Source organism: Euleptes europaea, chromosome 20, assembly GCF_029931775.1.
Source record: "Euleptes europaea isolate rEulEur1 chromosome 20, rEulEur1.hap1, whole genome shotgun sequence".
Taxonomy (NCBI): domain Eukaryota; kingdom Metazoa; phylum Chordata; class Lepidosauria; order Squamata; family Sphaerodactylidae; genus Euleptes; species Euleptes europaea.
Window position 1 is genome coordinate 21,518,860 of NC_079331.1, and position 26,812 is coordinate 21,545,671.

Sequence of the window (26,812 nt, forward strand, 5' to 3'; positions counted from 1 at the left end):
GCTGAAGCCACCCCCGGCCACCAAACAGCACATATTTCATAACTATCTGAAGACATGAATAGCTATGGTGAACCAAAGTAAATGCTAATCTTTGATCATTTTCTCACTTACATTCTGCTAGCTGCTGATACAAGTTATTTAAAGTGTTCAACAGGTTTTTGCAAGGCTTTTTCGGCAAGATCTTCCATGCAATATTTCTCTTCTCTCCAGGTCTAAAATAAGAAGACACATTTAATACTTACAGAGAAAAGTGTGGGGTTATTTGAAAAAACTCTTTGTCAGATAACCAAGAACAACAACTATAAAGGTGTACTTATACTTGGAAATAATTACCTTATGCAAAAAATAATGTCTAAATCCAATATGTCTTTTTTAAAAAAATGCCTGTAAATAGACGGTATCTCGTACCCGTGTCTTGCGCTGCTCTGAGATGGTTCATGCATTTGCTTTGCTCTGTTGCTGTTGGAAACCCACACAGGATGAGCAGGGATTCCCCTCCCCCTTTTATGTAGGAAGCACCGAGCATCCTGTTTGTTTCTATTAATATTTTAAACGTTTTCCATTCCTTTGCCGCCATCCTAATTGATTCAGCTTCTCATCTCCCACTTCCTACTCTTGCTGCCTCTGGGTAATGGTTAGTTTCATCTGTACCTTGGGAAAAATCAGATGGGTGCCCTACAAACTTGGGGGGGGGGCTTCAGGGGCTCAGAGGCTTGTGCAATACCTCTTCCACCGAGAGGACTAAGTCACAGCCCCACACTGAGAAGCAGTGTAAGGATTAAGGATTAATTTGCATCATCCGCAATCAGGAGTCACCCCTCCATCCAGGGTAGCCCAGCAGCGGTACAACCTGTCCACAACTGCCCTCTTTAATCCAAAATAATGAACATTCTGCTCCATAACAGAAAGAGTCTGCTTCCCACCCAGGCCACACGCATGCCTCCTATTATCTGCTTGCCCGCTGCAGTTTGGGGGTTCTACTGATCCTTGAACTCCAAGAGAGTTTGAACAGCTGCCCTAAAACAGTCTGGTAAGTGAATCAAAAACATTAATCTTTAGTGGAACATCGAAGGAGCTCAGGTGTAATGGTTAATCTGTGATAAATTGAACCACAGGCATATTAACATTATAATCTTCAACTACTTTAATCACTATTCTCCCTTCTCACCCATGGGACCAAACAACAATTCCCAGGATCCTTTGGGAGAAGCCATGCCAGTTAAATTGGTGTATATGGGTTAGGCCCTAAAGTTTATTTTTGACATGATGCAAAAACACCGATTTCCTTCCATCTCCTTAGGGGGAAAAAGATGTTATAAATATCCAAATGGCCCTTGGCGGAAAAAAGGTTCCCTACCCCTGCCTTATAAGCTTTCACAAAATTACATATTGAGAGCAGTTGCGTTCAAGAAAAAAATGGAACTTGCACCCAACATTTGTTTCCTTTCAGACCACTCCCCAATAAAGCCTGAAAGACCACCAAAAACTACAGGAGAAAAGTAATCTCAGTTCTGTTTTCAAAATGTGTGGTCCTCAGTAGCACCCTTTATCCACATAAGCCTCAACTGAGGCTTTCACACTGCTGACACGATTAAGGGAAGACAATTTGGAAATTATTTAGAAGATTACTGTTGATTTTTTTGGCAAGGGCAAGCTGCTGAGGCAACTCCTATGTCTGTGGGATCCTTTAATAACAGGGAATAGTGTGAGGGAAAGTGTGGCAACATAGGATTGGCCTACACAGACATCTTTATCTTTTGATGAAGTATAACTGGTTTCCAGGAGAGACAGCAAAGAAATTTTCCAAATAAATAAATAATAGTGTAGTTGCTACGAATACTGAAACTTAATACATGACTTCAGCCTTTCCACCAATTCAGAATTAGTACAGCTCTACATTAAAGGGTTGGTTGTAAGAATCACGGAGATAATGTACATGAAGAGCTCTGAACACTTATACTAATATTTATCATGCATAAGTGAATTATTATTATTAGGGTGACATGCGTGTGAGAATGAGCCATTGCAAATTTCCTGTCACAGAATGATCCTCTCAAATCAAACAGAACATTTTTCAGTGGAGTCAAGTCATATGTTCAGCTGTTAAGTCATCAAATGGCATAAATGCACATGTGAAAAGACATCAGTTTTCTCCTTTTGGTAAGCAGAACAAGGAGATGGAGAAAGCTGGATTTCATTGCTGTGCTTGCTGCTAAATTAGCGCAATACGGTAAAGAAAAGTACTTAACGCTTACTGTGAAATGGTGTTTGTATCTAGGTCGACGCAGCTAACATCTGGTGGAGGATCATAGAGATCAAAGTATCTCGAATCAATTCCCACTATAAACGGGCATGGCGCAGTCAAAACATCTGCCAGGGCCAGAGGGCAAAGAGGAATGTACGGGCATGGCCAATGGAAAGGAAATATCATCTTTTTTTAAAAAGAGAAGAAAACATATGCATTGGATATAAATAACCAGAAAAGCTTAAGACGGTTGTCCCCATACGAAGCACATCTGACATGAACATTAGCTATCAGCAATGAAACTCTTATTTATATACGGTAGAGCATCCCTTATCCAGACATCCCATATCCGGACTGATCCGAAAACCAGATCCGGACTGATCCGAAAACCTTCGAGCCGGCATGCAGGCAGATCCATGCTGCCTGCTTTCAATGTTTGCTCTCACCTAAAAAATAAAATACAGTGTACACTGCATTGTAGGTGGAGACTGAAAGCCCGCCATTGTTAATATGCTTGTTGTTGCTCTTGTTTAACAGCTGGTACAAGTATTCTTGTAAGATAGTTACACCTTTGCTTTCTGATGGTTCAATTATTTAAAATGCTATTTAAATTACATTTAAGCTATGTGTATAAAGTGTATATAAAACATAAATCAATTTGGGTCTCATCCTCAAGATATCTCATTATGTATATGCAAAAATTCCAAAATATTCCAATATATGGAAAGATCCATAATACAGACCACTTCTGGTCTCAAGCAGTCCTGATAAGGGATACTCAAGCTGTATTGTGGGGCACATATCAATTCCCTTCTTTGTAAAATGTTGATTATTTTACCTTGTGGGGGAAAAAGGCCTCCGGGAAGTTCTTACACACAAAATCCCTAGCGACACAAATGGGAGTTGCTCAAGAGCATTAGTCTGTTCCTATTCATATCAATGGAGCCAGCATAAGAGAATGTTCTGTAGGGTCGGGCCTGAGGTTTGCTCCGCCAGTCCGAAACAGAACATTCTCTTCTGCGGGAGACAGAACAGTCAAGCCTCAGATGACAAAACAGTTTAAAAAGCCCCATCTGCACAAACATCCACTGGAGGCCAAGGTAAAACAACAAACAAAATACTTAGAACATCACACACACACTCATATTGCTCAGTGGTTTACCATACAGTTAGAGGAAGCTCCTTTGGGTTCATGGAACCTGGTTCATGGGAGTTGAGATCCTGGCCTAGTATTATACAAACAGACCTATTGTACTTCCTGTGATCTGGTCACTGGGTTTGAATCCAAACAAGATGGTGACTAGATAAGAGCTTTGGTTTCAGTGCTCCGTGAGTATTTTTCCCTCACTGCGGTTATCCAGCTGGCTCAGTTGATGAATACTGGAGCTTTATCACCTTATAATAGCAGCTTTGAAGATAAAGTTGGTCAAGGCCAATAAATTCTGTGGGTTGAAAGGGTTTCAAACCTCCTCAATGAATTCAAATGGGAGCTGGAAAACGCCCACGGGACTTGGAGGAAGCAATTTCTCCCCCAGCTAGCAAACAGACGAAGATAGCCGACTACTTTGTATCTGGGAACTCTATAGCATATAATGTTCCTATTTCAAACCAATTTGCTCCATTGGAGGTTAATACTAATGATTCTGTTACTGGTGAAACAATTCTGGACACTGGTCAAGAATCTTCACAATTAGTTCACTGAATGCAGTGCCAAGGCTGATGATGAGTGCCCACTACTGGGATCACAACTTGCCACCATGCTGGCTACCACTTCATTTCCAGGCTTAATTTAAAGCACTGGTTCTTACCTCTAAAGACCTGAACAGGCTGAAGGACCTTCTGCTCCCACACAAGCCTGCCTGGCTATTATTACCTGCTTCAGAGGCCCTGCTCCAACAACAGTCCCCCTCCCAACTTCAGAGGTGGGGGGCAGGTGGCCAGTAAGGACACAAAGTGCAATCCTGAAGGGGGAGGGGCGAAACAGGTGAGGAAGCGGCATGACCCGTATGGCGGCATAAGTGCCACTTATGCAGTCCAAATTGGCTTGGACGTTGGTGCAGGTGTACTTCTGCTGTTGTAAGGGAGCTGCGTGACAGCACAAGCCACAGGCACCGGCGCTGCCTTGCTGGCAGCATATCTCCGGTGCAAGGGCTCATGCTGGTGCCGAAGGGGGTGTTCCCGGGGGCGGGGCTGCCATTAGGCAGCTTCCAAAGCCCTTTCGGGCTGGGAATGCCCCCTTTTGCAGGCACTGAGTTATGCCTGCAAAACAGCAGGGATAGCCCCGTGAAACTCAATGGGGAGTTTCACAGGGTTTTGTCAAGAATTCCTTTTTTGACTTGCTGAGCCTGGCAAGCTGCTCAGGAGATGGTGCCATCCTTGGGTGCGCCCTAACTACCCGGCCCTTCAGGATTGCACTGACAGTCTTTTTCCCATCTGGTGCTTCCATAATATATTCTCTCCCAAGCCCTAATGCAAAATCTGATGGCTTTTTGGCACCAGATAAATTTTAAAATTTTGTCCAAGGCTTTTCCAGGCTGTTTCTTTGTATTTTATTATCTTTGTTGTGCCCCTGTAGACTATATGGTTGGTTAATGTGAATAACCGAATTTTAATTATTTATCTGGTGCTCTTTTTTTTGCTTCTGATATTTAATATATGTAATGAGTTTTAATTATTTATCTGCTGTTGGATATTTATTATACTTTTCAAACATGTTATTTGTGTTTGGAATCGATAATGAATTTTAATGCTTATATCTTTTATTGTTGGAGACAGTCGGGTAAATTTTTAAACTGAGAATGCAGTGCATAAAAGCATCAATCAATAAATTTTTACACTTGTGGATATCAGGAGGTTCACAACAAAATGAAAATACTTACAGAGACAAGTGCTTCTGTTACACTTGTTAGGACAGAAGGCCGTAAAGAATGGATAAGGATTTTATGTTCAGTCACTGCAAATACAAGGAGATTTACTGCATTCTCAGGTCCAAGATTCTGCAGAAGAGTAGAAAACTTGCCACCGCTATCAAAGAAGAAAAGCCCAGATATTGTTGAAAAAAAGATATGAATCTAAGTACTTAAGAACAGAAAGTATGATGAATTCTAGGGCAGCAGAGACAATATTAGTAAAATTTGCCACTCTTTCATAGGGAAATACCATATTTCAAACAAATTTCTTTTCTTATAATGCAAATGAAATTAATTTTTCTTTCTCTAAATGTTTGCCCCCCCTTTTTGTTCCCTTATAGCACGTGCTTCCTCAAATTGCTGTACATCCCTCAGCTAATGAACACTTGATAAAATTACGTTTTTACTTGCCTCAGTGGTAGAGGTGATGATATAGGTTGGCTAAGGATCAAACTGTCATGAGGTGATAGCTTTAGGGGGGAAAAACAAAAATAAAAGCAGTTTTTAATACACACATTAGTTACAGACACCAGACACCTGTGAAAGCACTTTTTAAAATTTATTTGTATCTGGTATTAACAGAGCTTCGTCATATTTAGCAATGATATACATGGGAAATAGCTACTGATTCATAGCAAGTGCCCCTATTGTTTACTGCGTGTAGCATGATTAAAGACTTCACAAAGTATTTGGCAAAGGGTGTTGACATGTTAAGCAGGCCCTACCAGAAGATAATTTCCTTTCCTGTATTCTTTCCTTTACCCCTTAGAAGCTCCTTTACTGATCTTGAGCGGCATAGTTTTGAATCTAATGTTTGGGGGATATAAGGGCTGAGATAAATTTTGCCATTGCCAATGTAGCCTTGGAGTCCCTGTCACTTAATTAAAAAAGCATTATATCGGACACAGAGGCATTGAATTTATGTATTAAAAGAGGTGAGATATATCGTGCTCTAAGGTCCTTATAGAAATGGCATTCCAAGAGCACATGAGCTGATGAATCAATGGAGCCAGAAGAGCACTGACAAGTCCTTTCCGAGTAAGGTAAATTCAAAATTCTGCCTTGCATAACCATTGAAGGGTTAGAGTTTAATCTAGGTAGAAAGAAGGCTCTAGAGAGGCGAGGAATTGTCAAAAAATAGGTATAGGCAGGTAAAACACGTGGTGGTGGTATTCCGAAAAACGGAGATGCGCAAACACGACGAGCACAAAAAGATGTGCTGTAATAATCACTCTCTTTTATATAAGATAATTTCATCAAATGTTTACTAGCTTCACAAAATTAGTACCGTTGCCCTGGGCTGGACAACCCCATTGTTAAGTATGCACATATTAATACTCTGAAGACATCTTTCATGGTTCGATCTTGTGGTTCAGTTCTAAAGCTCCAAGCAGTTTGTGACAGCACTGGTCTGTTTACTTACACATGCTAACGAACCAGCTAAATAATTTAATATGGATATCCTCTTTCCCAAAGTTTTCTTCAGCAATACCCTTGAGAAAGCACGCAAGGACATGTAACAAAAGGAGTCAGCACTTTGAGAAATAGCCCTGACTGTTAAAGCATCACCAGGCCCCAGAGGAATGGGATGAAGGTCGAGCAGGGTCCCAACTACGTGATATGATTTTAAAGGAAGCAGGTTCTGGTTGCCCAGACCCAACTTGCTTTTCCTGCAGCCAAGCAGCAGCTGCAAGGAGCAGCTTTTTTGCTGTTGGGGGGAGGATCTCAAGGAAAATTGCATGGGGGGTAGGGGCAGGCAGGTGTTATTAGCCCCATTTTGGAAGCGCATGTGCAGAACAGAAGTGGGGCAAATCATTAGGTGGAATATGGCCCTGCGTGCGCATCCTAAGACACAAGGAACAATCCACCAGAAATTTCTGAGATTTTATAATTTTCTGAGATTCAGAGGTCCATATTACATGGTCAAAAGACAAAAGGAGGAAAGCCTTCAAACAAACAAAATAGAAGTTCGGAGGGTGTAACATTTAGATGAACAGAAACGTACAATAAACCACCTTGAGCCCTCTAATTGAAAATGATAAATATATTCAAATAATATATACAATGGAAGATACTGTCAATTCTCACTATTTTCACAGAACAGAGATAGTATAAGGCACATAAAAGAAACATACAAAAAAGAATAAATGACAATTGAAAAGTGATTCAGATACAATTCACCCAAAAGCTCAGAGGGCAACATGCCATCTAAGATGGCGCCTTATGGAGGAAGCTCATATTTTCCTATACTACACAAAACAAGCTTGTCAAAACGATAGTCGGGGTCGCATGCACTTCATCACTTGACACCTGCAGCATCATGGGAAATTCCATGCATACATGAGCCACCACTGACTGATCCTTCATCCCACATCAAGCACAATGACCTCTAATGGGGTCAGTTCACACGTTCACCTATGGAGCCCTCAAAGACAACAGTAATCCGTGGATGAACACGCAAGCAAGAAATCAACTCAGAAATCAACCAAGTATCAGCAAGGATGAATTAACACTTACCTGGACTAAAATTCTGGGCCTCTGTGGGGATGGAAAAGGAACTTTGTGCATAAAATGCGAAATATGCCTGTGAAAGAGGAAATACTGGTTTTAGCTGTAAGCTAAATACTGGTATAAGGCAATAATAGGGTCACCATGAGTCGGAAGCGACTTGACGGCACTTAACACACAACAACATAACACAATAAGCTGAACATGTTGGGATTGTAATGATTACACCCTTGCATCTGCCCAGCTAGCCTTTATCGAGCCAGTGTGGTATAGTGGTTAAGAGCAGTGCTTTGGAGCTTACAATCACCTTCCCTTCCCCTCCCCACAACAGACACCCTGTGAGGTAGGTGGGGCTGAGAGAGCTGTGACTAGCCCAAGGCCACCCATCTGGCTTCATGTGTAGGAGTGGGGAAACAATCCAGTTCATCAGATTAGCCTTCGCTGCTCATATGGAGGAGTGGGGAATCAAACCCAGTTCTCCAGATTACAGTCCACCACTCCAAACCACCACTCTTAACCCCTACACCACACTGGCTCTCCAGCCAGTCTTTTTAAATCTCAAAAATAAATGCAAGCTTTATTCTACTGGTATATCTGTAGGGTATACAGGCCTACATAAACTACAGTGCAGATATAAACAAATAAAATGAAACACAGAAAATATTTCTAACTTATCTTGGGAGCTATGATGCCTGGCATCTATTCTTCCCTCCCAAATGGGCGCATGCATAGAGAGGAGACTGTCCGGCTGCCACCCACACTGGAGGGGCCATTGCTCAGTGACAGAATATTCACTTGGTATGCAGAAGACTCCTGGTTCAGTTAAAAAAGGATCAGGTAAGAGGAGGGGCTGTGGCTCAGTGGTAGAGCATCTGCTTGGCATGCAGAAGGTCCCAGGTTCAATCCCCGGCATCTCCAATTAAAGGGACCAGGCAAGTAGGTGATGTGAAAGACCTCTGCCTGAGTCCCTGGAGAGCTGCTGCCGGTCTGAGTAGACAATACTGACTTCGATGGACCAAGGGTCTGATTCAGTACAAGGCAACTTCATGTGACCTCTGCCTGAAACCCTAAAGCGCCGCTGCCAGTCTTAGTAGACAATACTGATCCAGGTGGACCCATGGCCTGATTCAGTATAAGGCAGCTTCATGTGTACACACTTTCCCACAGCCTCACCCACAAATAAAGAAAGGCTCCCTTTCCATTCTCTTCCCTGACGTGTGTAGAAAGGACCTAGCCAGTCTGGGTTCCGGTTGCACGGGCCCACCAGAACTCATCAGCCAACAGACAGGTGTTGTGTCCATCAGAGGGATTTCTTATCTTCCCCAAAGGATGCGAAAAGATTTCTCCAGGAGAAACGAGGGTTTCCCAGCCTCCCTGTTGCTACAAGTTATCAGTCCGTAAAGGTCAGCCCTTTCTAAGATGAAAGGTCTCGTCCTGCTCTCAGTCCATGACAAGCATAACCAGAGACTACAACAGCATGTGAAAAGAATAAAAGATTTTTTCAGACGACTGGCTCCAGATTGTTGTGCTTCTCCGCTTCGTTAGAGAGTTTCCCAAAAAGGCATGTCTGATGACTCACAGGGGCACAAGGAGGAAGAACAAGTTGTAGGGAAGCTAGCAAAGTGAAAGCAACAAAAGTTATGTGTGTGCGAGCCGTCAAGAAGGAGAATTGATTTCTATATGCTGACTTTCTCTACCACTTAAGGAAGAATCAAACCGATTTACAATCACAGTTCCTTCCCCTCCCCACAACAGATACCCTGTGAGGTAGGTGGGGCTGAGAGAGCTCTAAGAGAGCTGTGACTAGCCCAAGGTCACCCAGATGGCTTCAGGTGTGTAGGAGAGGGGAAACCAAGCCGGTTCACCAGATTATCCTCCGCTGCTTATGTGGAGGAGTGGGGAATCAAACCCGGTTCTCCAGATCAGAGTCCACCGCTCTTAACCACTACACCACGCTGGCTTACAGCTGACTTATGGCATCCCCATAGGATTTTCGAGGCAAGAAATGTTCAGGGGTGGACTGCCATTGCCTGCCTCTGCCTGGGCTCAGTATTCTGGTGTCTATGCACAGTGACCTCTGAAAGTGGAACAAAACTTATTTTGCAAGACCACTTCAAACCATAGTTTCCATTTCTAGATTACAAGCCATGGTTTTTTTAAAATCAAACTGCACATTACACAAAGCTTTAATCATGGTTTCATGTAATGTCTGAACTGAACTAATGACAGGAGGCAGGAAACCCAAACACTTTCTGGTTCAGCGAGACACAACTAGTCGCCTTATATCATCAAACTTCTACTATAACAAGGATAAAGAAATGCAAGCTATGTCACAGAACTCACTTCTCAATGGGCAGAACATGAGGACCAGAGATGGAATAACGGTAGAGAAAGGTTAGAAATTTCTTGAAAGCGTCAAAGAAAGGCCAGTGAGAAAGAAGGCAGATGCATTTGTTAGTCTGGACCGTTTTGGAACTAGTGAATTTCCTGTCAGGAGTTGTTGCTAAACCCAGTTGAGATTTCTGCTTTTCTGTGAGATTCTCTTCAGGATACGTTTCATAGAATTGAATAGCAGCACCATACACCTGCAAATGAAAATACATTTGATTTAGCTGAGATATTCTATCCTCTGCGGTATTCTTTCCTTAGCTGTCATGTGTTTAGTACAGATTCAAGGGAATGTGCTTTAAGAGATTTAAAGGCTTGATTCAGACATTACTTTATGTTGGTTAGACTGAATGCCATCCCATCAGGGAAGTTAATAGGTCGTTTAAATAGGGTACCGTACTGTGAGAGAGTATGTCAATGTGGTTCTGGGCAAACAGACACTCTTCAGCATTCCTTGTTTAGCTGTGACTTGCTCAACGAGGCTGGAGACAGATGGATAAAGACTTTTATTCGAGAATCTGTCTCTAAACTGGTAATCTGAGGGTTCTAAACTGAGTAATCTGAGGGTCTCTAAACTGGTAATCTGAGGGGTGGATTTTAATACTACGTTGGCAGTCACCAAATTTCTTTCCCAGTCAATTAAGATTTTAAAATACTAATTTCCTTATGGGCTATTTATATCGTTCCTTTTTTCCTTCCTTTTTATTTTGATCTCAGTGTGACATTGTTCAGGGTCAAACTGGCCATATGAATAATATCAGTAAAGTAAAAGTTTCAGACATTACACAAAATCATAGAGCTGGAAGGAGCCTTATAGGCCATCTAGTCCAACTCCCTGCTCAATGCATGATCAGCCTAGAGCATCCCTGACAAGTGCTTGTCCAGCCTCTGCTTAAAGACTGCCAGTGAGGGGGAGCTCACCACCTCCCTAGGAAGCCCATTCCACCGCTGAACTACTCTTACTGTAAAATAAATGTCCCTAATATCCAGCCGGTACCTTTCCCCATGCAATTTAAACCCATTATCGTGAGTCCTATCCGCTGCTGCCAACAGGAACAGCTCCCTGCCCTCCTCTAAGTGACAGCCCTTCAAATGCTTCAAGAGAGCAATTATATCCCCCCTCAGCCTCCTCTTCTCCAGACTAAACATTCCCGACCCCCTCAGCCTTTCCTCACAGGGCTTGGTCTCCAGGCCCCTGATCATCCTCGTCGCTCTCCTCTGCACCCGCATCCACATCCTTTTTGAAGTGGGTTTATTTTAACCATGCTTAGCTTGTGAAATGAGAGCATGCAACCATGGTTGCCTCAACAAATGCTAGCATCAGCACCTTCACCCACCACCCGTTTCCCCTACCAGGAATTGGGAGGGAAGTATAAAATAAGGAGAAGGAGAAACACGCAACCAGTCAGGATGGGGTCACAGCAAGAAGTGAGGAAGTGGGGGGAGAAAAGTCTCCCTCCCCCAGCAAGTGTAAATATTCCTTTGTAAATATCATAAAACACTTCCAACAACAGAGAAAAGTAAATATACAGACTTCAATGTAAATAGCGCTAAAACAACTTCTGGCTAGCAGGCAAAAATGCTGAAGGTCTCAGATATGTTTCACTAGTATGTGCAAATATATTTTATCTTCACCAGAAAGGCAACCATCCATAAAAGATTTTATTGCAACCATATAATGCCACCTCGGTTATCACATTCAAACTCAGAGGGTAAATGTTTGAATAATCAGAAGCGTGTAAACATGTCCTCAGACTGTATATCCACACTATCTCTGTATTTATTTCATACTGGTTGTTAAACTGTGGATCAAACAAGATGTGGAGACTGAAATCACAGATTAGGATCCTTGCTTCTTCTTTTTACAAACGGTAATTAGCAGCCTCACACAGCTGCTCTGGAAAGGGCGTATTTAGCGCCCTTTGCTTCCAGACCTCTTCAATGCCCCTGCTAAACTAAAATCAGCCTCATAGAAGAGGAAAAAGACAGGCACAGCGGTTGTATCTGCCCTTTTCTCCCGTGGAGCTAACTGCAGCCTGGGAAAGTCTCTGTTAAAGATTGCTAGTCCCCTTCAGAGCTCCCAGTTTCCCTGGGAGAGGGAATTACTGTTAAAACCAGTATACATCTAGATTTAACAGCTACATGAAGATGTCACAGGAACTTTTCTGAGTAACTGGGCAAAATTAGAAACATGAAAGAACATGCTGTACCTGAAAATTCTACTTAGCTATAATTTTATTCATACCTTTTCAGCTGAAGCTCCAGTCAGTACAAACGTAGAAAAAACAGGGAGGGGATACTTGCTATTAGCTGGCCAGCATTCGATCGTTGCTCCCATTGGGAGGCAAAAAAGAGGTACCGATACTGGTAAGGGGAATGAATCATAGTCATCTTCTGGATACCTACAGAGTAAACCTAGAGAAAGGAATTTGTTCATAATGTTACTTAAATTTAGGGTTTCTGGGATCAGATACGTAAAACTGCTCTGCATACTAGAACATTAAAGGAATACACTGTTTATGTAACCCACTGACCCATTAACATTTATTTAAACAGAATATTGTTCTTATACCAATGCATTGCGAGTCATCCCCACCTAAGCTCATTACCTGAGTGACTTTATACAGGACTGCACTGTTTATTCTTAGTTTTCTTAGTCTAAACATTTTACATCAGTTCTAGCTTAAACACGCTCTTTAAAATTTACAAGCGGGCCGACATCACTGCAAATGTTACACAACGTTAACTCCTAATTCAACATTAGCCCCAACTGCAGCCTTCCCACGTGATTCATAAGAACATAAGAAAAGCCCTGCTGGATCAAGAGAAGAAGAAGAGTTGGGTTTTTTATATGCTGACTTTCTCTACTACTTAAGGAAGAATCAAACCGGCTTACAATCACCTTCCCTTCCCATCCCCACAACAGACACCCTGTGAGGTAGCTGGGGCTGAGAGAGTGTGACTAGCCAAGGTCACCCAGCTGGCTTCATGTGGAGGAGTGGGGAAACCACCAAATTAATGTCTGCCGCTCATGTGGAGGAGTGGAGAATCAAACCCAGTTCTCCAGATTAGAGTCCACCACTCCAAACGACTGCTCTTAACCACTACACCATGCTGGCCAAAAAACATTTGACATGTAAGCTAAAAAAGTGAAATAAAAAAGGAAGTAGAGCAAGGGGGGAGAGCAGTTGTAGTCTGACTACAGTTTTATTATTAACAAGGCTTTTGGAATAAGAGTTTGCTCATCTGTGAACTCTGTACAAAGCTACGAGCAGGATCGGCCGAGCAGGCCACCCACATTTCATGGACTGCCACACACAGCCTCTCAAATTCCACCTAACCACACACCCCAAAATATATTTAACAGACCCTTGTGCATTTCCTTTCCTCCAAAGCGCTCAGGAGAAATGGGGTTATCCAGCTTTCTAAACTGACAGATACTGACATGCCCAAGACCACCCCGAGGAGCTTGTTATTGGGCTTTTAAAGCCAGCTTTCGCTGGTCTAAGCCCAACGCTCTGACAACCACTCCACAACAATTCCATTACTGACAGGGTTGCTCCTTTCACTGGCTTCTTAGCTCTGACGATCCAAGCAATCCTTTTTTTTTTCTTTACTGGTAACATCAAACTCAATAAGCTGTATAAAGCAAGTACTCGATGCTCTCAGGTACCGCTGCATTCATTCTGACTGGGCTTGTTCAGGCAAGCTCCAATAAAAAAGGAGGATGAGCTTTAGTGCTCGGCTGTCTCTACCTGTGTGTCTCCAGAGTCTCCTGACTGAGTCAGATTTCCAACCAACTGGGGGTAACAGGAGCGGAGCTATGCTTCAGTTTTATCCCAGCCTTTTAAAGTTTAACAGCGGAGCTGTGGATCTGCCATTAAGGATGGGAGTTGGAATTGCCAAAATCAAGGTGTCCCGTCTTATGACCATACAGGACCCCAAAATTGAATTGGTGGTAAGGTTTTTACAGTCTGCAATCAAAGAACGTGAACGCCTGTGTGTTAAATAAGGCCAGCTTAGGACCATGAAATCAAGAAATCCACTTAGCCTTTTAAACTGATTTTATTGCAAAACCGATGGGGGTTAGATGTACCTGTACATTATGGTTTTACTATAATTGTTTTGTATGTTTTACTCCAATGCCATAAAGGCGTTTGTTCGTAATTGCCTAGCAAGATTCTTCTTGTGGTGCTGATGTGAGTAAGAGAGCCATTGTGGTGTAGTAGAGACCAGGGTTTGATTCCCCATTCCTCCACATGAAGCCTGCTGGGTGACCTTGGGCCAGTCACAGTTCTCTCAGGACTCAGCCCCACCCACCTCACACAAGGTGTCTGTTGTGGGGAGGGAAAGGGAAGGTGATTGTAAGGCACTTTGAGACTTCTTAAAGGGTAGAGAAAAGTGGGGTATAAAACCCCCCACGGAGATGGTGCCCACAGATGAAGCCCCTACATACCCCCCACCCCACTCAGTTCTGTTTCCACAGCCAGAGGAACTTTTCCCACCCCGGTTCAGAAGCAGACTAAGGCTGAAAGGTGGTTTGCTGGGTTGGGAGGGGGGCAGTGAGGGCAGGATTGCTCCCCAAAAGGAGGAGAAGAGTTGGTTTTTATATGCCGACTTTCTCTTCCACTTAAGGCAGAATCAAACCAGCTTGCAATCACCTTCCCTTCCCCTCCCCACAACAGACACTCTGTGAGGTGAGAGAGCTCTTAATAGAACTGTGACTAGCCCAAGTTCACCCAGCTGGCTTCGTGTGTAGGAGCGGGGAAACAAATCCAAGTCACCAGATTAGCCTCTGCTGCTCATGTGGAGGAGTGGGGAATCAAACCTGGTTCTCCAAGTCAGAGTCTACCACTCCAAACCACCACTCTTAACCACTATACCAACTCCTGACTAACTGCATGGCACTTTGGAACCTGGACACAACAAATTAAAATCTCTCTCAACGTTCTTGGTCTCTTTGGTGTTACATAAATTTATCGCTGAAGGACTGATGCAAATGTATATCTGATTTAAGCTCCCATATTTTAAAAAATCTGTAAAAATGAATCATACGGCCACTCTTCTTTTAGTGTGAGCAAAAACTGTATTTAAAAGTAAAGCTAGATTACTTACCTGCTTTATATGATACTGTGTTTGTTTTCGCCACAGATTTCTTATAGCACAAGTACACCGCTGAGCCCCACTGTAAAATAAAGGCAGAAATGGCTATTAAGTAACATGAAAAAGCCAAAGTGCACTGCTAAAAGGGAGAGGGACAAGAATTCTTTTATTTTATTTATATTCTGGTTTTATCCCCAACAGGAATCCAAAGCAGCTTACAACATTATTCTCTCACCCTCCATTTTATCTTTACAACAACAACCCTGCGAGGTAGGTTAAGATGAGGCTACCCAGCGACCTCCCATGGCAGAGTGGAGATTCTAACCAGGGCCTCCCAGATTCTAGTCCGACACGCTACACCACACAGCAGATGCAAGCAAGCTAGAAAGGTCAACCCGTACACAGTCAAATTCTGTATCAGTGTAGCTGCGGCAATGAATAATATAAGTACTGGTATGTGTCAGAGGAAAAGAACTTGACTCATAAGATAATCACAGTTTTCCTGGGCTACCTGATCCCTGCTTATTTTTAAGCCTTCTATAACCATACTCAGCCGGTAATTTTTTTTTTTTTTACTCAATCAGCCATTTTTAACAGAAATACATATTTTTGCAATTCTGAACAATACTAATTCCCCTCTGTCACTGGCAACAGGTCTCGGTATACAGAATTCTACAGCATTCGGCTCATTTTTGGCACAGCCAGTTAAGTGTCTATAGAACAGAGGCATCTTCGGAATGGGACTACAGGCAGGGGTGAGTTTAAAGTTTGCCTTTTTTTAAACGCTGGGAAGCCTAACTAAACTGAGGGTTTAATTGAGGTTTGCTGGGAGAGGGTTGTGATTGTTGTGCCAGTGGGTGGTTAAGGTTGATTGCTGCCTGAAAGCTCGATTGTTCCCTTGTTAAGTGGGGTTGTTGTGATTGGAGCTTGTGTCTGAGAGGTGGGGGCTGTGAGCAGTTAAATTCCAAGGCTCCTGCTCGCCAGAGGCACGAGCCGAAGGACGAGAGCACAAGGGCTCTTGCCCTGTGGCTCTTAGCCTGTGGATCGTGACTGGGGATCTGTAGGTGAGTATAAAATCTTTTTTATCTTGGCAGAGTAACTCTCTCCATCCGGTTGGAGTACCGAGCAACTTGAATATCTATGTGAATTAACGGCAGATAGCTGCAGGGCAAGGAACTTCGGCACAGTTCTTATTTGATACAGGAAGAGTGCAAGAGAGTAAAGGGCAGGGTTACAACATCAAAGAATAATATAATATAATATAATATAATATAATATAATATAATATAATATAATATAATATAATATAATATAATATAATATAATATAATATAATATAATATAATATAATATTGTAGGGGCTGGGGGTCCGGGGTCTCGGGTCCTCTGCTTTTCTGCTTCCTGCCCTGACTGAGCCCAAGGAGCCTCCTCAGCCTCAGACCAGTCAGAGGGAGAGTCTGAATCAACTGCTCCCTCTGACGAAGCCAGAGTCTCGCTGCTGTCAGCTTCCAGCAGGGAGCCTTCTGACTTCACTCCTCTTCGGCCTCCGCTCCAGTGGCCTTTATAAAGGCCAGGCTCCTCCCTTTCCTCCCTCTTGCCCCTCCCCCTTTGGCCATAAGGAAGGCCATCGGGACTCCTCCTTTTCCCACCCCCGGAAGTAGGCCGTTCCCTTTTGTGCCCTGCCCCTCAGTGGGGCTAGGCAGCTTAGCCCGCGCCTCCTCCCTCTTAGCGGGGTGGGGCGAGGGGCTGGCTTCTGACGTCGGGCGGCGGAGGACTCCCGCGTCCTGGCCCGGGCCGCGCCCGCCCGCCTGTCAGCTGGGCCGCGGGGAAGCCTCTAAGGCCACCCGCGGAGAAAGCCGGGCGGCCGGGTCCCACGTGTCCTGCCGCCGCTCGGGCGTCTCCTCCTGGCCTCCGGCCCCGCCCTCCCTCCATGCGGTGCCGGCCGGCCTCCGCTTCCCAGCGCGACCCCCCGGCCCCTTCCTCCTCCCCCGCCGCCTCGCCTCCCGTCGCCGAGCCTGCAGGGAAGAGAAGAGAGTCAGGTAAGGGGTCAGCCTCCAGGCCCTCCCCGTTTCCCTCCCAGGGTGTCCTCCCTTCCTGTGCTCCCCTGGGTCTGGTAGGGCCCGCCAGTCCCAGATGGGTCGGCTCTGGGCCCATCTCGGGACAAATATAATATAATATAATATAATATAATTAACAGTTATGAAGGTAGAAAGCCAGCAGTGTGCTACATGGAGTGTCACATGTATGATTATCTGCCTGCTGGGCAGAAGTCGTGGGTGTGTGCTCGGTGCAGGGAGCTCCTGGCTCTCAGGAAGCAAGTTCACTTCCTCAAGGCCAAGGCAGCTCAACTGGAGGAGCTGAGGCAGGCAGAGAGAGAGAGAGGTGACTAAGGACTCCGGGGATGAAATTGTCACATCCCTGTCCCAAGGTGACGGCAACCTGCCAGTCACGGATGATGGAGCCCTTGGGGAAGGAGGCCATCTCACTGAGGTAGGGGGATGTGGTACCTTAGAAGGGACCTCTTCCTTGGTGGATGAACAGATATCCTCTCGTACCGAGGATATGCCTCAGAGGGGAGGGGGGCTTCTTGTAGTCTTAGGAACGTAGATCCTTAGGAATGTAGATAGCTGGGTTTCTGGTGGGTGCATGGATAGCATGGTGACTTGCCTTCCTGGTGCGAAGGTTGTGGACATTACCCGTCATATAGGTAGTCTGGTAGGTAGTGCTGGGGAGGAGCCAGTGGTTGTGGTGCATGTTGGCACCAACGACGTGCGGAAATGTAGTCCGGAGGTCTTGGAATCCAAATTTAGGTTGCTAGGCAGGAGACTAAAAGCCAGGACCTCCAAGGTAGCTTTCTCAGAAATGCTACCTGTTCCACGTGCAGGACCAGCTAGGCAGGCACAGTTGGTGAGTCTCAATGCGTGGATGAGACAGTGGTGCAGGGAAGAGGGCTTTAGATTTGTAAGGAACTGGGCAACATTTTGGGACAAGCCAGGCCTATACAAAAGTGATGGGCTCCACTTGAACCAGGATGGAACCAGACTGCTGGCGCATAATATAAAAAAGGTGGCAGAGCAGCTTTTAAACTGAACCTGGGGAGAAAGCCGACAGGAGCTGAGAAGCATCCGGTTCGGGCAAACTCAGTGCACACAGACAAAGGGAAAATTGCTTCAGATTGCCCACATGGGAATTACCTGGACATGAATGGGAATGAAAAAAAGAAAAGATGGATAGCCACTTAAAGATGCCCAAAGGCACATGCCAGGCAAGTCGAAAGAGAGAAACAGTGTGGAGGTGTTTCTATGCTAATGCTAGAAGCCTCCTAGCAAAAATGGGGGAATTAGAGTGCATGGTTTCAAGAGAAAATATAGATATAGTGAGCATTACAGAAACCTGGTGGAGGGGACAGAACCAGTGGGATACAGTCATCCCTGGTTACAAACTGTATAGAAATGACAGGGAAGGGCGTACTGGAGGGGGTGTTGCTATGTATATCAAGGAAGGCATAGTGTCTAATAAGCTAGATGTGAGGGTCTGTATGCCTTGCCTTGGGTAGGCCTTTGCCTTGTATGTTTCCCCCCCCCCCTCCCTGGGCTTGTAAAAGCAGTCCAGGCCTCTTGACTTTCCTTGATTCTGGCGCAGGGTCTGACGGGCCCCAGGTTGGAATGTCTTCCCTCTTCCCACGTCCCTCCCTTGCTCTCACTGACTCCCTTCCACCACTGTGGCCTTGGTGGGTAGATAGTACTAACAAGCTCTGTGTTCTTTGATGTTTTGTACCATGCACAATTATCTCGTAGATTCCCATAACATATGTTTGACATCTGCTTCCCTGTAGGGGTTATAATTCTGTCTTTGTGAATCTGTATTCACTTGCAACTTTACCAGTGTGCGGCCTGTATCATCTGAAGCTTCCAATTAAAGTTTCTTGTTTCTGCATGACTGTCTGAGCAAGTGATTTTATGGAGTTTGCACAGAGAGGTCAGGAATCCTCACACTAGAGACCATAAAAAGGGCAGACTCGTCCACAGAATCCTTATGGGTGACGATTCCAGGCCCCAAAGGAGATTTAGTACTGGGGACGTTCTATCGGCCCCCTGACCAAATGGCTCAGGGTGATCTTAAGATGGAGAATGAAATTAGGGAAGCATGTAAAGGTAATGAAGTAGTAATAATGGGAGACTTCAACTTCCCTCATATTGGTTGGATAAATGTATGCTCCAGTCAAGCCAAAGAGATAAAATTTTTAGACATCCTAAATGACTGTGCCCTCGAACAGTTGGTCATAGACCCAACCAGAGGGGAGGCGATCCTGGATTTAATACTCTGTGGTGCTGTCAGTGATTTAGTGCGGGATGTGGATGTAGTTGAGCCAGTTGGCAATAGTGATCACAATGGCATCAAATTTAATTTATATGCAAGTGGGAAAGTGACTGGAAAATCTCACACAATTACCTTTGACTTTAAAAGAGGGAACTTCTCTAAAATGAGAAAACTGGTAAAGAGAAAAAAACAGGAGGGTTAAATCTCTTGAAAAGGCTTGGGGGTTACTCAAGTCCACATTACTAGAGGCTCAGCTAGCTTGTATACCGCAGGTCAGGAAAGGTAGTAATAAGTCCAAGAGGTCACCACCGTGGCTAACGGGTAAGGTGAAGGAAACAATTAGAGGAAAAAAAGTCTTCCTTCAGAGAATGGAATGTTTGCCCAAACGAGGCGAACAGAAGCAAACACAAACTTGCACAAAGGAAATGCAAGCAGATAATTAGAGTTGCAAAAGATTTTGAGGGGCATATTGCTAAACACATCAAAACAAACAATAAGAAATTCTTTAAGTATATTAGGAGTAGGAAACCAGCTAGGGAAGCGGTTGGACCATTGGATAACAATGGGAGTAAAGGAACTCTAAGGGAGGATAAAGCGATTGCTGAAAAACTAAATGAACTCATCTCATCTGTCTTCACTGTTGAAGATACAGGGCAGATTCCTTCTCCTGAACAGAGATTTTGGAGAGGGGAAAATGAGGAACTGAGGCAAATAGTGGTAACAAGGCAGAAAGTCCTAGAACGTCTAGACAAACTGCAAACTAACAAGTCACAGGGACCAGATGGTATTCATCCTAGAGTTCTTCAAGAACTCAAATGGGAAATTGCTGAACTTCTAACAAAGATATGTAATATGTCCCTTCGATCAGCCTCTGTACCAGAGGACTGGAGAATGGCCAATGTAACACCCATTTATAAAAAAGGTGCCAGGGGTACCCAGGAAATTACAGGCAATTAGCTTAACGTCTGTTCCGGGTAAATTAGTGGAAAGCATTATTAAAGATAGAATTGTCAAGCATATAGAAGGGCAAGGTCTGCTGGGCAAAACCCAGCATGGCTTCTGTAAGGGTAGGTCCTGTCTCACTAACCTATTAGAGTTTTTTGAAAGCGTCAATAAGCATGTGGACAGGAATGAGCCTGTGGATATTGTGTATTTGGATTTCCAAAAGGCTTTTGACAAAGACCCCACCAAAGACTGCTAAGCAAACTTCATAGTCACGGGATAAGAGGACAAGTCCTCTTATGGATTGAGAGCTGGCTGAAAAATAGGAAGCAGAGAGTAGGAATTAATGGTCAGTTCTCACAATGGCGGGATGTGAGCAGTGGGGTGCCTCAGGGATCTGTGTTGGGGCCGGTGCTTTTCAACCTGTTCATCAGTGACCTGGAGTTGGGGTTAAACAGTGAAGTAACCAAGTTTGCAGATGACACCAAATTATTTAGGGTGGTTAAAACAAAATCGGACTGTGAAGAGCTCCAGAAGGATCTCTGCATACTGGAAGAATGGGCATTAAAATGGCAAATGAGATTCAATGTGAGTAAGTGTAGTGATGCATATTGCGACAAAAAATCCCAACTTCACATATACACTGATGGGATCTGTGCTGGCAGCGACAGACCAAGAAAGGGATCTTGGGGTGGTAGTGGATAGCTCAATGAAGATGTCAACCCAGTGTGCGGCTGCTGTAAAAAAGGCAAATTCCATGCTGGCCATAATTAGACGAGGAATAGAGAATAAAACTGCTGATATCATACTGCCCTTGTTCAAATCTATGGTGAGACCACACTTGGAATACTGTGTACAGTTCTGATCACCACACCTAAAAAAGGATATTACAGAGCTTGAGAAGGTGCAGAAAAGAGCAACCAAAATGATTAGGGGACTAGAGCAACTGTCCTATGGGGAGCGGTTAAGACGCTTAGGGCTGTTTAGCTTGGAAAGAAGGCGGCTAAGGGGAGACATGATAGAGGTCTATAAAATTATGCATGGTTTGGAGAGAGTGGACAGGGAGAAGTTTTTCTCCCTCTCCCATAATACTAGAACACGGGGTCATCTGCTAAAGCTGGAGGGTGAGAGATTCAAAACAGATAAAAGGAAGTATTTTTTCACACAACGCATAGTTTAATTGTGAAACTCCCTGCCCCAGGATGTGGTGATGGCTGCCAGCTTGGAGGGCTTTAAGAGGGGAGTGGACATATTCATGGAGGAGAGGGGTATTCATGGCTATTAGTTAGAATGGATACTAGTCATGCTGCATACCTATTCTCTCTAGTATCAGAGGAGCATGCCTATTATTTTGGGTGCAGTGGAACACAGGCAGGATGGTGCTGCTGCACTCGTCTTGATAGTGGCTTCCTAGAGGCACCTGGTTGGCCACTGTGTGAACAGACTGCTGGACTTGATGGGCATTGGTCTGATCCAGCAGAGCCTTTCTTATGTTCTTATGGAAAAGGGAAGTTTTCTTGTATTTTGTAAGCTGAAGTATACACCATAAATGCAATAACTTAGATTTTGCAGGGAGATCAAGTTTTCTAGTGGCTAAGTCAAAACTGGTAATAGGCAAATGACGGACAACATTCTCTGGTGTTAAGATAACGAAACCTTGGGAAAGCAACTTGGAAACGAAGCTTGTCTTTATTGGTACTGTTGTTGGTGTTTGTTTGTTTTTGTTTTTTAGAGGGGCCCAGAGTGGTCCAGAGGAAACAGACAAGAGTAGACCAGATCAGTCATCCTTAACAGATTTCCTCTTGTCAACATATCTGTATCATCTAGTACTGAACGTGCTAAAAATGGGTAGATTCAACACAGAAATTCTTAAAGTATCTAAAATATCTGTTTTCAAATGATGAAATCTGTAGAGTGTAGAAGCCTGTCTTCAAAGTTGTGTTATGATGCCTAGTAATCAGCAATGTTATGGAATGCTTTGGGTTGCAAAAAAATGAAACCTTTTGAAGTCGTTCTATCAAAAATGATGAGTATACTGCTGAGTGTGAATATAAGCCTTTGGAAACACTACAGAGTACGCTTATATTTATTAAGGGAATACATCACAAATGAAAAACAGATTCTAGCATAATTTTCAGGCATTACAGAAATGGATAACTGCAAACATTATGAAGAGATAAGTTTCTAGGGGTCTATGAGAAAGTGTAATTGTAATACTGTTCCTACTTAAGAGGGTCAAAATCTAAATATAGACTAAAACACACACACACACATAGCTTTGCTCATATTTTATATTATTTTCTTCCATGAGCACCCAGTTTGTGTTTGTAATACACAGACTCATTATTCTTTTGAGTTACATTATGCTCATGGTTTTATAAGACGTAAAAAAAAAATAGGCAACTAGTCCATGATATGGCCTTTGTTATCAGAACTGAGTCTTTTCTCTGTTATGATTCTCCTCTGCTTTCTGACACGGACATGATTCATTGCTGGTTCTGCTTTTCAGAGAAGTGACCTAAACCACATTTTATCACTCAGAAACAGAACCGTGCACCAGCATGATAAAACAGAATAGGTAACATCCAGACAAGAACTTACTAGTCTTGTGAGGTGTTTTTTTTAGATAAAACTACTAACAAGTTGACAATGATTCGATAGTCCAAAAAAGCCAATATTATGACAGACACTTATGCATAAACGGCAACCTTTCATGCCAAAGTAAAATACTTTCAACTTAATCCACCCCATGCCCAGAAATCTATTTTATTCTTAGTAGTATTAAAATATTCTAGCTCAGAGGTACCCAAACTTTACCAACCCAGGGACTCCCGTTTTGATTTTAAAATTTTTACAGATCCCCAGTTTCTCCCCCTTCTCTCTCACTGGTACCTGCCGTACTTGCATGCCCCCACAGAGGCATGCATCCTCTAGAATCCTCAAAGCAACCGAATGAGAACCACACCAGCTACACTTGAAATACAAATGTAAATAAAATATCTGTATTGTCTGTACACGGCTTACAAAGTAAGATCTCACAAAGTACTTGCCTCTACAGGGCCTCAACTCAAAAGCCCCAGACCCATGCTAATCGATTTCACCCCTTTAATGGCACAGACCTTTGCACAGGAGAAAGCAAGAGACTTCCTTGTTGTTAATAATTTCTAGCCCCAGGACAAGTGAATAAGGGGTCTGGAAAAGCTGCCCACAGAGATTGAAAAAAGACCATCGTCACACAAAACTTGAACTTCCAGTATTCGACTGAAAACAGCCATCGGCGATTATTGTGTGCGGACCCAGAGTGGGGTCTCTCTAGTGAATGAATGAATGATTTATTTACAGCTTTTGCCAGAACAAAGTGAACAATTACAATCTTAAACAGGATTTTAAAAGGGTAGGTAACAAATCTAAAAATATCTCCGTAACTTAACAGAAGTACATTAAAATGACAAAATAATAACCTTTAAAAACATTGTCCTAAAATTTACATAAGAGTTAATTGTGACCAGTATTGACATTATCATTAGAGATCTCTCTCGAATGGATCTTGATTGCTACTGAGCAAAATTTAGCAACTTGGGAAAGACAAAAAGTGTCCCCTTCCCACAGCAGAAATTTCATTTCCTCTTTTTCTGAGACAAACTCCCTTAGGTTCACAGGAGGATGAATCAGCTTCTGTCTAATATCCTTATAAAAGTCACACCTAAGAATAACATGGCAAGAATCTTCAATTTCTCTGGCCCCGCAGGGACACTCCCACTGAGCTCTTAGAAGATTCCTGAATTTTTCCTCCAGAGCTGCTGAGGGAAGTACGGAACCTCTAGTGTTAAAGCTCGCCTTTGCTTGTTTAAGGTCTCTCTAGTGAAAATCCTCTGCAATGGAAAACGGAATGACAAGCAGTTCAATTTTAAACCAGAACTAACGGCGATAAGTGCACCTCCTTGGTACCGCTCCATTAATTAGCGTTCTTAGATCTGAGCCACTGGATCCTGGCAACCAGTCAACACGTTTTCTGGCTGGTGCTCTGAAGTCACCTGGGAGCTAGGTGACTGTGGGCAGCAGTTGCTCGACAAGCTCCTGCCATTTGAAAGAGGGGGAACCCAATCCTGTTCCCCTCCCCTGGTGCAGAGCATCCAGGCCCCCAATCCTAGAAAACTGAGAGGGCTCTGTTTCTGCATTAGACAGATGAGAGTGAGACGAGCTTCCCTGCTCGTGGTCTCCAGGGTCATTTATGCAGGGGAAATTTGCATTGGGTTTGCTGCACAGTTTTTTGTTCCAAACACTATGCATGAGGAGTGACCCCCAAAAAATTCCAGGAGTACCTTGTGATTAATTAGGCATCTCCAGTTAATCACAGAGCTTCTGAGTCCTTCCCCCCTGAAAATGCTGCCTTGTTGCACTTTACTTGGAGGGTCGGGTCAGCTCTTAAAGGGGCTGCATGTGCTTTTGCTGGGTATTCTTCCCCACCTTTCTTCAACAGCTCCCTACCGGGAACTGCCTTCCAGCCTTTGCAGCCTCTCTTTAGTGTCTTCCTGCACATTTCATGAAGGTTTAACTCCCTCTTTTGTGCTTTGCTTTGAGGGAAGGGGTTGGATGGGAGGGACAGACACGTGGGAGGGAGAAGCCAAAATGGGTGTGGGGAGAGAAACCTGAAGCTATGCAGGGAATTGAGGGGAATTTGCATTGCTCTTGCCTTGAAGCAGTATTTAAATTAGTTCTAAAACAGGATCCTAGAACTGCGGGGGAAGAAGGAGGCCAGAGCGAAATCCAGTCTGAAGGTTAGTAAAAGCATGAATAATGCAAAAGAAGCCTCAAAGCAGTCCAGCAGGGACTGCGAAGTAAATACCCCTGCATAAATGGCCTTGGAGTACCTTTTGCCTCAGAGTACCTCAGAGATTTGTTTATTTATTAGATTTGCACCCTGCCCTCTCTGGCACAGCCAGGCTCAGGGCGGCTGCAAACAGAACAAATACAATATACAACATATATTAACATTCACATATATACTAAAACTTCTATAAAACTTTTCTAAAAACACAGATGGCGCCTCAGACTACATAACTAGCACCTATCATAACTATCTTCCACAGGGAGGTTGGCCTAAGGATGACAAAACAGGGAGGCCAAAAGCCACCTAGAGGCCCACAAGCCCAGGGAAGGATGGGATGGGAAAAAAGAGACTAAAGGGAAAGAAAAAAGGGAAAAGGAAAGGAACACATGAAGCTGCCTTATACTGAATCAGACCCTTGATCCATCAAAGTCAGTATTGCCTTGTCGAAGGCTTTCATGGTCAGAGTTCATCAGTTCTTGTAGGTTATCTGGGCTGTGTGACTGTGGTCTTGGTATTTTCTTTCCTGACGTTTCGCCAGCAGCTGTGGCAGGCATCTTCAGAGGAGTAACACTGAAGGACAGTGTGTCTCAGTGTCAAAGTGTGCTGGAATAGTAATATATATAGTCAGAAGGGGGTTGGGTTTGAGATGAGTCATTGTCCTGCAAAAGTATCAAAGGTAATGTGCTAATCATTGTTCTGTAAGTATCAAGGTAAAGTGTTAAGAAGGGTGTGGTATGTTAATGTGAAGCCACTGTATCCTGAAGTGATCTGTTAACATGTGGAATCCAAAGCTAATCTGCATAGCTATTGTGGACTGTAGTCTTTGTTAGTTTGGAGTATTTTAGGACAGGAAGCCAAGCCTTATTCATTCTTAAACTCTCTTCTTTTCTGTTAAAGTTGTGCTGATGTTTATGAATTTCAATGGCTTCTCTGTGCAATTTGACAAAATAGTTGGTAGAATTGTCCAGTATTTCAGTGTCTTGGAATAAGACCCTGTGTCCGAGTTGTTCTCTGTTGCTCAAGAAGGTCGGACTAGAACCAAGGGGTTGAAATTAAATCAAAAGAGTTTCCGTCTAGACATTAGGAAGAATTTTCTAATGGTTAGAGCGGTTCCTCAGTGGAACAGGCTTCCTCGGGAGGTGGTAAGCTCTCCTTCCCTGGAGGTTTTTAAGAAGAGGTTAGATGGCCATCTGTCAGCAATGCTGATTCTGTGACCTTAGGCAGATGATGAGAAGGAGGGCATCTTGGCCATCTTCTGGTCACTAGGGGTGTGGAGGGGGGAGGTAGTTGTGAATTTCCTGCATTATGCAGGGGATTGGACTTGATGGCCCTGGTGGTCCCTTCCAACTGTATGATTCTACGATTCCTGTTTGGGTCAGTCCATGTTCAGCCACTGCTGATTTCTCAGGTTGGCCAAGTCTGCAGTATCTTTCATGTTCTTTTATTCTTGTTTGTATGCTGCGTTGTGTGGTCCCAATATAAACTTGTCCACAACTGCAAGGTATACGTTGATACTTATAGGACAATGATTAGCACATTACCTTTGATTCTTTTGCAGGACAATGA

At 43.7% G+C, this 26,812-nt stretch overlaps 1 protein-coding gene across 1 annotated transcript in view; it reads right to left on the reverse strand.

Annotated features, from left to right (window-relative positions):
• Positions 1-26,812, reverse strand: part of DENND4A (DENN domain containing 4A) — a 110,824-nt gene that overhangs the window by 70,378 nt on the left and 13,634 nt on the right. The window contains exons 3-10 of the mRNA XM_056865832.1: positions 15,166-15,235; positions 12,296-12,465; positions 10,006-10,247; positions 7,672-7,738; positions 5,566-5,624; positions 5,125-5,269; positions 2,256-2,431; positions 112-212 (exon numbers count right to left, since the gene is read on the reverse strand). Coding sequence (XP_056721810.1) covers positions 112-212; positions 2,256-2,431; positions 5,125-5,269; positions 5,566-5,624; positions 7,672-7,738; positions 10,006-10,247; positions 12,296-12,465; positions 15,166-15,235 — 1,030 coding nt within the window. The remainder of the gene's footprint in view (positions 1-111; positions 213-2,255; positions 2,432-5,124; positions 5,270-5,565; positions 5,625-7,671; positions 7,739-10,005; positions 10,248-12,295; positions 12,466-15,165; positions 15,236-26,812) is intronic.